The sequence below is a fragment of the Clupea harengus genome, chromosome 4, assembly GCF_900700415.2.
Source record: "Clupea harengus chromosome 4, Ch_v2.0.2, whole genome shotgun sequence".
NCBI lineage: Eukaryota > Metazoa > Chordata > Actinopteri > Clupeiformes > Clupeidae > Clupea > Clupea harengus.
This window is the reverse complement of record NC_045155.1, coordinates 30,575,982-30,588,703: the sequence shown is the minus strand read 5'-3', so window position 1 is coordinate 30,588,703 and position 12,722 is coordinate 30,575,982. Positions and strand designations below refer to the sequence as shown.

The 12,722-nt window shown below is 46.2% G+C and overlaps 1 protein-coding gene across 2 annotated transcripts in view; it reads left to right on the top strand.

Annotated features, from left to right (window-relative positions):
• The window catches only part of inavaa (innate immunity activator a), a 13,650-nt gene extending 1,114 nt beyond the window's left edge, over positions 1-12,536 (top strand). The window contains exons 1-10 of one of the 2 annotated variants that reach the window (XM_031567011.2): positions 1-261; positions 4,431-4,539; positions 5,309-5,442; positions 7,493-7,615; positions 7,964-8,192; positions 8,767-8,820; positions 9,187-9,424; positions 9,837-10,007; positions 10,470-11,337; positions 11,580-12,536. The exon at positions 1-261 is cut by the window's left edge and continues 1,114 nt beyond it. In XM_031567011.2, the coding sequence (XP_031422871.1) occupies positions 4,485-4,539; positions 5,309-5,442; positions 7,493-7,615; positions 7,964-8,192; positions 8,767-8,820; positions 9,187-9,424; positions 9,837-10,007; positions 10,470-11,337; positions 11,580-11,672 (1,965 nt within the window). In that variant the 5' untranslated portion in view covers positions 1-261; positions 4,431-4,484 and the 3' untranslated portion in view covers positions 11,673-12,536. Of the gene's footprint in view, positions 262-3,876; positions 4,540-5,308; positions 5,443-7,492; positions 7,616-7,963; positions 8,193-8,766; positions 8,821-9,186; positions 9,425-9,836; positions 10,008-10,469; positions 11,338-11,579 lie in introns of those variants that run through there. The other variant, XM_031567012.2, reaches the window with a different exon arrangement.
• The last annotated feature ends 186 nt before the right edge of the window (positions 12,537-12,722 follow it).

Sequence of the window (12,722 nt, the reverse complement as noted above, 5' to 3'; positions counted from 1 at the left end):
GACATCACACATCTTTAACACATTCAAAAAATTTCGAAAGGAAAATAAGCGCTCCCTCTAAGGCAAATGGTACAGGCCACGAGACAGATGTCCCGCACGACTACGCCCCTCGGATGCATCACCACCCCTGTGTCCGTGCAACATCTGATGTTCAGCGAGACTTTTCATCTGTGTTCCCAGTAAAAGTTAAAGCGACTGAGGATATGGATTAGCATTCTCGCAATTACTGAATGGATCACGGAACTACCACAACAACTTAAGGTATTGGCACATATTTCTACACGCTCGTCACGCATGGCAATGCAGTTAAGTGCGTTTTATTGCTTTTATTTTACGGGCCTAAAAACACGAATTATAATGTGACGTTGTCGGTGTTTAGGCTACTCTTGTGCTATGACTTTGTGTAATGTCAGTCCCGTCTTCTTTATTCATTCAATGTCGCTGTTTTTCTCTTTTTTGGGTGTGGAATTGCTCCATTCACACAGTTCAGTTAATAACACACAACACCAACAAACGATGACTATAAGAGTGTGTATGCTTGTGTGATGGAGTTCCTATTCTTGTGATCTTCAGGTGTTACATTAATTAACACTAGTTCATGGCCTGTAGATTACATATCACAAAATGAAGCAACCGACGGGAAATCATTACAGTGTATAGGCCTAACGTGTAAAACAAAGTGTGTTGGAAATGTTTTGTGACAACAAATGAAGTGTAGCACACATAAAAAAAAAAAACATCTACCGAGCCTGTCTCTGAAGGCTGCAAGTTCTGAGTCCCCTTGGGCGCAAACCCACAGGCCTGTTCTGTTCCTTTTATGAATAACTGAATATCCCTAATCATCATGCATAGGCACTTATTTTTATTTGATTCTCACTGCTCATTTGATTATTTGAATTCTGCTAATTCCTTGTGCAGAATGTAGTCATTCTTTAGATGTCTTAGGGCTTTGGTAGTCCAATTATAGCTAAGTGTATTAGGCTATGTGGTAGTTAGCAGAGGGTCTATTGGTGGCACTTTGGCTCAATCTATTTTAACCAACACACATAGTGATAACCCTTCTTTGTGCCTCAAACACTCTGTACCCCATTAGGGAAATTGGTTGGCTGCGAGGAAAGCAATTTGGACAATTTACACTCAGTAGTAAAGTTAACGCAATAGTCCTGCGTGTGTACACAAAGGGTCCTATATGAGTGCGTTTATTACCATATGAGTCTGAGGCCCAAATGGAAAAGCAAAGGAAATGCAACTTTTCCACAAACAAACTCTTGTCACTAATCTTCTCTCGGGGGTATTAATCCCAGAAAGTGGCTCTTTTAAAGAGGTGTTCTCTGTGCATGGATGACGATGATGATGATGATGGCCTCTTTTTGCTGAATGGCTTTTGGCTGCTGCTAGTTGAAGACTCTGGACTAAGCCATGCTGTAAAGTAATTCGCTCTCTCCCATAACATCAGCATCTACTTGATTCAGCATTCACTTAATTATAGGCTTCGCGTTCGCCTTGGAATGGTTTCAAATATCCCTCAGAGTTTCCTCGGCGGGCCCACGTCGGCAGTTCCAGGGCCGCGGCCACAGAGGCAGTCCGTGGAGGCATTCCAGAAGATCACGTCTCTCTCTCTTTCTCTCTCTCTCTCTCTCATCTCTCTCTCTCTATCTCTCTCTCTCTCTCTATCTCTCCTCTCTCTCTCTCATCTCTCTCCTCTCATTCTCTCTCTCTCTCTCTCTCTCTCCTCTCTCTCGATCTCTTTCTCTCTCTGTCTCTCTCTCTCACTCTCTCTCTCTCTCTCTCTCCCTTTCTCTCTCTTAAGCCCCTGGGAAAGGGTGTTCTGTGGAATCTTGAGTCAAGAGTGGCAGACAGCAGCTACTCCACATCATAATCACCGCCGCCTGTAAACAGCCGTTTCCGCTGATGTGACGTCTCCACGCTCCAGCAATCGGCTAGGACATGCGTAGCTCTCCGCCGGGCCATCCTGCCCGATGAGATGGAGAGGATAGCTTCTGCTCCTCGCGTTGTCTGATCTGACTTCCTGCTGCCGCCCCATGCAGCCATTTGACTCACAACGACCTCAGCTCCTGATTACTGAGACTGTTAAAACACACTGTGATGAGCAGTAATGAGAGGAGATGAGAGATGAGTGTGTGTGTGTGTGTGTGTGTGTGTGTGTGTGTGTCTGTGTGCACCCTTCAGATAAGCAGGGGAAGGAACGGGGATAAGTAGCTTGCCAGTGTGGTCCAGATGGCAACTGATACTGGGCCAGATCTGGGCCAAACCCCCTCAGGCATTAAGACCCGTCCACGCTGCCAACGATAACTATGACAATAACTGTAAATGCTATGGTTTTAAATATCGCTCTAGCTCAGAAAAATGGCAGCGTCCACACCACACACTATAACACTGACGACATGAAGAACGATATAGTTGGGCATCACCTTCGGAGCGATTGTGTGAACGATTAAAAACCTGACAGCCAGTGAGAATCCAGCCAATTTTAAAGGCAGCACATTAAAAGATGAATTATCCTTCTGAGAGGCTTTCCCTATAGTTGGTCAGTGTGGACGCTCATCATTCTAGTTACAGTTGTGGTTATAGTTATTGTGGGCAGTGTGGACACTGGCCTTTAGTGTCTATGTTGAGCGTCCCTCTCCGCCACTGTATTGTGTGGGGCTGGGAGAGATGAGTGGACATTGAGCTCAGTGTGAGGATTAGCAGCATTAGCGTCAGATACCCTCCTTTTGTTAGCGCAGTTTTGATAAGCAGCAGTGCATGCTGGATTCTTTTGTCCCCCGTCTCACATCCCCCCCCCCCCAGTGCTGTGACTGTCCTGAATGCCAGCAGTCATTGGGACCAGCAGAATAACATCCTGTCTGGCTCCCCCCCGTACGAGAGGGCCGCTCCTCGCCTCTCTGATGATAGTGATCTAGAGTTCTGAACAGAACACTGATTACAACCCTGACAGCTTCCTCTCGGAGGCTCGGCGTTGTTTGCGTCCTCTCATATTCCAGATCATATGGCATGCATTTACTGCCATGGGTTTCACACGATGCAGTGTTTCTGTTTCGCCACAGGACGCCACAGTGCAGACCTCAAGCAAAACAACAAGCATTTCCTGTTTCTTCTGCAAGGGCCTGCTACAACACGGCAAATACAGCAATTGACCTGTGTTGACTGTGTTGTGAGGGGTAACTAATATCATCCCTTAATCTCATTACTGGCTATAAAAAGGCTCTTTGTGACAGAAGCCGAACGTTTCAGGACAATCATGATGGATGGATGGATGGCCATGTGAGAGTGAAAACAAAGTTTACCCAATATGACTTCAATGGAATGTCCCTTTCATTCCGCCCCGCGTCCTCTCGCTCACTCGCCCTCTCGCTCGTGTGGCTATCGTTCACGTGAATTAAGTTTACTCATCCACTTCCTCTCCAGCCAGTGCCCTCAGCTCCTCCTGCTGATACTTCCTCCTGATATACAAACAGGACGTCCAGACTGCCAACTTTTAAATACATTCAGCCCATACACACACACACACACACACACACACACACACACACATACACACACACACACACACACACACACACATATAAAGCCATATGGATGTTGTTATTTGCGTCGTTTGTGTAATTAGAGATGAGCACGTCTCGTGTGAATTATGAGTGAAAGAGCTTGAGGCGGTCAGAAGTGAGATGCTCTCCTACTTCAAAGCCCTGGTAGGAGATGACTGGACGTGATGGCAGTGTGGTGGAGTGTGTGTGTGTGTGTGTGAGCGTGCGTGTGTGCGTGCGTGTCCGTGTCCGGGGGGGGGGGGGGTGGGGGGGCATGTATTGAAGCAGCAGGTGCAGCCTATAAGAGAGGGTAATACGCGTGGCCATCTGGTTTTGGGGGGAGGGGGGTGGGCAGGAGCATTGGGGCAGTTCCTCAAAGAAAGTCCTTCACATGCACAAGCCATTGAGACACACAGCACAAGGGGCGAGTGGCGGGGGTGTCACCGTATCCATGGTGCTGTGGTTTGAATAGGCTTACCCCTCCTCACTCACTCAGCCCTCTAACACACACACACACACACACACACACTTCAGCCTCCGTCCGCACATGTGCACAGTCAACCGTGAGGTCAGCCACTGCTTTTGTGTGAGCAAAGTGTGTCAGCAGGTGTGGGGGGGTGAGTGTGTGTGTGTGTGTGTGTGTGTGTGTGTGTGTGTGTGTGTGTGTGTGTTAGAGGGGATGGCATATTCAAAACAGAGAACTGTGGAGGAAGGGCCAAACAAATCGCTTTGGACAACAGGCAAAAAGACATCCACCAGTGTTGATACTGGAGCAGTTCTCTGAAGGCTCGTTTTTGATACCTGTTATATCCGTTACACCACCAGAGTTTAAGGAGAGAAAAAGGTCTCAGGTCTTAAGGTGGATGTGTTTATTCTCAACAGGAAATATTTAAAGCTCTCTTCTGAAGTCAAGACAAAAGGCTTTGTCACAAAGACATGGACTGCAAGGAGGACATCAGTGACTCTGATAGTGGCATCATGCTACACTCTGGTAAGTACCGCTATTGATACAGTGCTTTTGTTATACTATTATACTGACTTTATACTTTACTATATGTTTCTTAACGGGCTAGAGTTATACTTCACTACTTTTTATACTTTACAATATGTTTTATACAGGGCTAGAGTTATATTTTACTACTTTATACTTTACTATATGTTTTATACAGGGCTAGAGTTATACTGTTATACTGACTTTATACTTTACTATATGTTTTATACAGGGCTAGAGTTATATTTTACTACTTTATACTTTACTATATGTTTTATACTAGGGCTAGAGTTATATTTTACTACTTTATACTTTACGATACATTTTATACAGGGCTAGAGTAGGTCCTAGAGACTGGGTCAGAAGTACATTTAATAGACTTTATTCAAGAGAGATAGTATGTACTGCTGTTTCGCTGTCTACGTGATGTACATGTGTATGTCTATCTCAGTTCTGTTTTCTATTTGGTGGTTGGTTGATTTTTTATGGTCAGCATTGTTTGTTTGGAGGGCACTTCTTAGAATCATTACATAGCAGGAACTAGTCGAAAGGATGTGTGTGAAAACAAATTTCCCCCAAAAGGAAAGAACCTTAATGTTAGAATTGAGTCCCTTTTAATGGGATGTTCCAAGCGATGATATTTACAACAATGTGCATCACAAAATGTCCCTACCTGTATAGTCAAGTTCCCCACTGGAGCGCTGACTGTCATAGTTTTACTGGAACTCTTTGAGAGCAAACAAGTGAGATGCTTCTGCTTCCTGTCCAGGCCCCGACAGCCCGACGTCGCCCATGAAGGACCTGACGACACACACGCGGGCCATGCGGCTCAAACACCAGGACCTGGAGGAGAGGCTGGGGCTGTGTCTGCTGGAACTCAGGAAACTCTGCATACGGGAGGCGGTGAGTACGCACACACACACATATGCATGCACACACACACACACTCACTCAGTCATAAACACACACACACACACACACACACACACACACACACTCACTCAGTCATAAACACACATACACACAAACACACACACACACACACTCACTTAGTCATAAACAAATACACACACACTCACTAAGTCGTAAACACACACACACACACATGCACATACACACATACTCATCACATCATTTCTAAAACACCCTTTAAGACCGCTTTGCTGTCACGTGGTTTATATATACGCAATAAAACATTTGCATGAACAAGCTGTCTACGCCAAAGAAACGGAGAGACAGAAGTGGATGATATGCATGAAACAGTTCCCATACACATACGTACATGCTTTTAAGTACATGAGTTTTCTGTTATTAGTATTTACAAGTAATATTGAGTTAATATGAGTTAACTGACCCAGGTTCATCACTAAGCCACATACTAGGAATACCCCACTGAAGTGAAAGTCAATACAGAAGTAAACAAACAAACAGTACATCATGTAAACACACAAACAGTACATCATGTAAACACACAGACAGTACATCATGTAATCACACAAACAGTACATCATGTTAACAAACAAACATTACATCATGTATTGGATAATCGCCCATGCTCGTCCCCTGTGAGATGGTTGTGTACCATGGGGATGGTTGTATTGTGTGGAGATGGTTGTGTGTTGTGTGGAGATGGCTGTGTTGTGTGGAGATGGTTGTGTGCTGCGGAGAAGGTTGTGTGTTGTGGGGATGGTTGTGTGTTGTGGGGATGGTGGTATGCTGTGGAGATTGTTGTGTGTTGTGTGGAGATGGTTGTGTGTTGTGTGGAGATGGTTGTGTGTTGTGTGGAGATGGTTGTGTCTTGTGTGGAGATGGTTGTGTGTTGTGTGGAGATTGTTGTGTGTTGTGTGGAGATGGTTGTGTGTTGTGTGGAGATGGTTGTGTCTTGTGTGGAGATGGTTGTGTGTTGTGTGGAGATTGTTGTGTGTTGTGTGGAGATGGTTGTGTGTTGTGTGGAGATGGTTGTGTCTTGTGTGGAGATGGTTGTGTGTTGTGTGGAGATTGTTGTGTGTTGTGTGGAGATTGTTGTGTGTTGTGTGGAGATGGTTGTGTCTTGTGTGGAGATGGTTGTGTGTTGTGTGGAGATGGTTGTGTGTTGTGTGGAGATGGTTGTGTGTTCAATTCAACTTTATTTCGCCATGTATACAGATACTAGGAATTTGTTTTGGTATTCTCCATGCAGGCTATAGTATCACCAAACTATCTCCTGCACGAGATCTCCACGGCCGCTACACAAGCGCCATCGGAGATTGTGTGGAGATGGTTGTGTGTTGTGTGGAGATGGTTGTGTGTTGTGTGGAGATTGTTGTGTGTTGTGTGGTGGCCCCCTATAGAGAGAGCTCACCTCTTCAGTCCTGACTGTAAATCAGCGAGCCCCCTAATGAAAGGCTTTTGTTTACAACACACAGCGCCAATGTGTTGGGCCGGCACGCCAGCAGCCTGGCAGGGCCGCGGGGAACAGATGTTTCTTTATATGTTCCTCAAGCTCCCCTGCGTTAACTCAGACTGAAGGGAGACTATAAATCTGACGCGAACAAAACAACTTGGCCGGGGAGGCATTTTGCGAGTGCCATTACTTACGCAAATACACAGCGGCGCAGACCCATGAGGAACTTTCTCAGAAGTCGATGCAAATTATTTTGTTTTGGTTATCAGCACATCTCTTACAAATTGGCCTCTCGTGGACATTGCTTCTTTGTTTTACTTGGTGCATAAACATGGTTGACTGTCTGACATTTCAGTACAATTACAAATGTCATAAAATACTTGCTTTAAAAGACTTAGACGTAGAATTTCTTGGACTGAATTGTGATTAACGATCTAATATTAGGTATACTTACGGTAGTCTAGTCGCAGCAAACTGACATGCTCTCCAGAATTGGACAAACCGGACTGAATTAACATATTGTTGTTTATAAGAGAGGTCTCATGTCCCATTTTGTGCTGTGTGTGTTAGGAGCTGACGGGAAAGCTGTCCCCTGACTACCCCCTGGGCTCCGACCAGAAGCCTCCGCAGATCCGCCGGCGGATCGGAACAGCTTTCAAACTGGACGAGGGGCTCATTCACCAGGATGGAGAGGTGAGAAGAACACAGGTTCATGTTACCTCTTTTGACACATACAGGCCACCGTATATGGGTCAATAGTACCATTGCTACGCTACTTTACTGAAATTATAAGCTAAAGAGCTGGAAATCTGAATCTGCCTGTTTAGGTTTATCATAGATAACGCCTGAGAATGGATGATACTCAAGGATGATAACTGTCATTTTCTGTCTCTTGGCAACATATGTATACATGAAATATGACTAATAACAAAAGAAAAAAATATTATAAAACTTATAATACAACCACAAAGCAAGTATGCCAACGTATATATGACACAATCAAAGAAACTAAATGTGTATTTGGTGTTGCGTGGCCTGTAGGAGTCCGTGCTCCACTCTCTGGAGGCCGAGCTGTCCCTGCAGAGGCAGATCTGTGAGGCGGCGAGGCGGCTCTCCCTGGAGGAGCACCTGAGCAAGCCGGTGAGGAAGAGCCGCCTGCAGCAGTGCAAGCGCGAGGAGAGGAAGATGAGGGACCTGCAGGAGGCCGTCTTCCAGCACCGCGTTCGCCACGGCTGCCAATCACCACAGACGTGCCACGCCAAACAGAGAGGTGAGACACACACATACACATACACACACATATGCACACACAAGCACACACACACACACACACACACACACACAAACACACACACATATGCACACTAAAACATATGCACACACAAGCACACACACACACACACACACACACACACACACACACACACACACACGCATATATGCACACACAAGCACACACACACACATGCACACACAAGCACACACACACATACATGTGCACACACAGGGAAACATTATACTATTATAACTACATTTGACTCACACCAGTTAAGGTCATGTAGAATTAATAACTCATGTAGCACACCTGGCGCCACTTGGCAGGAGAAATCCGGCCCACACAGGTTCCATGCCACCCTAGCCACCCATGGCCGTATGCGCTGCCTGTCATCTGAGCTGCTTTGGATAAATGTGCTGCGCACCTGTATGTAAATTCAGCCAGGCTTTTGAAACTAGGTCAGGTGTGCTGTAGAGCTGTAGAGAACCCAATGATGGGTGTCTGTGTGTTTTATTGTGCACTCATCGCTGATCGCCTTGGTGTGTTTGCTTTCTGTGTTTGGTCCCAGACTTGAGCATTTCAGATGACAGCTCCCTCTCTGATGCTGCCGCAATGGATGACGGTAAGGGAATAAGCTAATAACATTAGCTAATAGACTAATAACAACTTTAGTTCACATTTATACACCATATCACATTTACACTCTTTAGTGCTGACCTCAAAAGGCTAATGTTTGTGTAGCATCTTTGAGGAAGAGGTATGGCTTGAGTTAAGATTCTGTTTTTACTAACCAAAGACATGTTGTTAGTTTGCTGAATCATTTGTCAATTAAGAGATGTTCGTGGATCACGACTGAAATCCCGGTTGATACAGAAATAGCTTGAACCACTGAATCAAACAGATATACATCTGCTTGAATGTTCCTGAATGTCAAAATTGGCTTATGTTACGGTGCGTTGAACATCTACTTCTCCCCCTGAATCCTTAGAGAGTGACTTCAGCCCGTCATTGGTGCAGAGTTTAGCCGAATCTCCCCGCTCCTCCCTGAGCCCGTCGCACTCCACGTACCCCAGCTCCCAGAGCGTCTCCCTGAGTGTGACCAGCTCCACCTCCAGCCTGGAGAACCAGCGCTGCCCCATCCAGAACTCGCCCTGGAGCGAGTCCAGCCTGGACCAGCCGTACCAGAAGAGCAAGAAGCCCACCTCAGCCAGCAGCAGCCGCTCCAGGTACACAGGTCACCATCCGAGCTGAGATTCAGAGAGAGGACATGCACATTACCTTTATTTTCAGTCGTTTATAAACGTTTATAAAGTCAGATTTAATCAATTAAGAGGGACCTTTTTACCCAAACAAGTGTACTTCTTATTAGGCAGAAACCGGTTCTACTGGTACACGTGGACCCAGGAGTTAAAGCTATGATCCTAGGGCTTTAAACTGGTGCATGGATGGGCATCAGAGCTAAGAACACACAAGTGCTGATGAACAGATATCTTCTCTTTTTCACAAGTTCCTCAGATATCAGGCATCATTTCATGGTACCTATTCTCAAAGAGCGGAACGAGGTGGGGGAAATCCAGGTGTGTCATTCAGGTGTGTAACCCCTCTCTCTCTCTCTCTCTCTCCTCTCTGCCCAAGCAGCAGCCCCTCGGGTGCCCCCGTCCAGGCTGATGTGAACCTCCACCTGGCGGACCTGCCGCCGCCCATGCAGCTGGTCTCCATGAGAAACCTGGCACTGATGCCCACCGTCTCCACGAGCGCCCCCTCCACCCCAGAGCTGCCCGTACGCCGCCAGCTCTCGCAGTCCTTCAGGTGAGACACTGCTGCCATGACAACGGGCCATTCAGTCACTGTCATGACACCCTCCGTGACAAGACAGGCCGTTGACTACAGGCCATGGATGCACTGGGAACTACACTATGATGAAACCATATAAAAATGGTATTAGAATATTTCCAGATTGACAGATTTACAGTGAATGTAAGGCCACTTGGGAGCTGCAAATAGAAATTAAATTAAAAACTGCTTCTGATTCAAATCATCCATCCGTTCTCATACCAGATTAGTGTTACTGTATACAGACTTTGACAAAATAGACATAATAGCTTAAGAAGTAACAGCTATAATTTAGCCATTTCCCCTGGCATTGCCAGTGACCAAATCCTCCAGCTAAACTGCAGTTGCACGTCACTTGTATGTTTAGTTCATAAAAAAAAAAAAAAAAGCAGAGGCCGCTGGATTTATTATTTGTTCCACTCTTCTCACCATCGACAGGCTTCCCAAGAGCAAGCCCGACTTTGGAAAGTTCAGCTCTGACCAGGGTCGCGGGCGGCCCAGATTGCCACGACGGCGCGTGGGCGAGCTGGCCGTGGCCTCGCCGGAATACTCGCCTCTGCGCCTGTGCCAGTCGAGCTCCGAGGACAGCAGCTCCGAGCATTCCGTGCCATCCTACGCCAGCTCACCCTGCCGTGAGGGATCGGTGAAAACCGGAAAACCCATTCCGCCGCCATACGCATACCACCTCAGCTCACAGCTCAAAGGGACCGCTGCCGGCGAAGCCCACGGCTACAAGAACAACGGGCAGCACCACGGGCAGCGCCCAGCGCCTAACAACGAGGCCAACGTCAACAGGAACAACCAGCGCCTCCCAGGGACCAACAACGACGCCCTCAATAACAAGAACAATCAGCACTACCCAGCATCCATCAATAACGCCAACAACTACAACAACAACCAGCAGCATCCAACACCTAACGGCCTCAGGGGTGTAGTAAAAGAAGGCTCATCTCTCGAGGCGGAGATGGGCAAACTACGTGTAGACTCCCCTTCCCCCGCCAGACCTGCTGCCCTAAACAACAGCTCCCCTAAGGACGTCCCTTTGCCCAAAAGAGCGGTCAAGCCACCACCACCCCCTTACACCCGACTGGTGCGCACCCCCTCGCTGAAGGAGTACCCCACCCATGCCAGCCGGCTGCTGTTGCCGCGGGAGATAGTGTGCGAGGAGCTGAAGTCGTGGCATCAGCGCAATAACAGCCTCCGAGGGCCGCGGCCACTACCGCTCGTAAGGCAGGGGTCGCTCCGCGTGAAACGGGCCCCCAACCGCGAGCCTCCGGCTTATCAGCAGGCCCACGCACAGAAGCAGGTAAAAACCGGCACCGCGCACGTGTCACTGCTCTGTTCAAGAGTGCACTCATACCACTAAGATATATCTAAACACTTAGCATTTAGCAAAGATTCAGACAGAACATTTTAATTAGATGAATATATATAACAAGTGGTTGTTTAGATCGTTAGGTTGTGTCTTTAGTTTGTTATTAGATGTAATGTTAAATGTGGTCATACGTCACTTGCTTAAACATTAAGACATGTTTCGATGTTCCTCAGGCCCCACTGAAGGTCATCCTGCAGAGAGCTCCGGACGGAACTCCCCTGCAGTGGTTTGAAGAGGAGGATGCTGAGATTGTGAGTCAGGTTTAAGCCCAGTGCTCCGGACAGAACTCCCCAGCGCTCCGGACGGAACTCCCCAGTGCTCCGGACGGAACTCCCTTGCAGTGGCTTGAAGAAGGGGATGCTGAGGAGATCGTGAGTCAGGTTTAAACCCAGTGGGTCCAAAATGGCGCATGGTGTTCCCTACCCTCGTACACACACAACCGGAGACTGTTATTTATTTAACATTTGGTGTGAATGAGTCAGATAGACTCCAATATACCCTCTGGTAGAATACGAAGTGTGATTACACTGATTGGTGCTGAGTCATTGATTTAAATGGCATTAAGGCACAAATGACCAATATTTATGAATTGACGTATCTTAAAATTTTAAAGTCTGAGACTTCTTTGTAAGGCTTGCTGCCGATCTATTTATTTTTGGATATATTTATACCCGACCACAAACACCAGTACACACTGTTGACCAGGCTTTTTATCACTGCCACTCTATAAAGTTTTTACAGAGTTTAAGAAAAGTGCAAATTCAAGAACCCCCACATGTCATGTGTCTGGTACACTCTTTCTCTGCGCAGAGCCTGACATGATGTTTAGTTCTTTTATAGTTCTTTGGCTGCCTTTTACTTATTTAATCAAGTATTTAAATGCTGCAGATATTTAGTAAACTTTATTTAATACCTGATATTTAATGCTTTTGTTTTTGCTAGATGCTGCTATTGATTGTATTTTTGTGCATCTTAAGCATGAGGTTTCCTGAGTGCTGTGTGGATGTCCAAACGGAAAGCACAAATAGATTATACTTATTTCAAAGACCACTGTATGTGTTGCCTTGTACTAACCTTGTAGTATCAAATTACTGTTTGTTCGTTTATAATAAAAAAAAGTATATTGTCAACACTGCTGTTTGTGGCCTTCCTAAAACATTTTAATATATTGTTCAAATATGTGTGTCAGACCAGCAATTACATGATGTCCGTCCCATCAGTGTCTATCAATCCACTGCAGCAACACCAAAACAACTGAATCAAACAATACAAAGGAAAGCTTAAGTTTCTAAGTACTCTGTCTTTCACAGTCACAT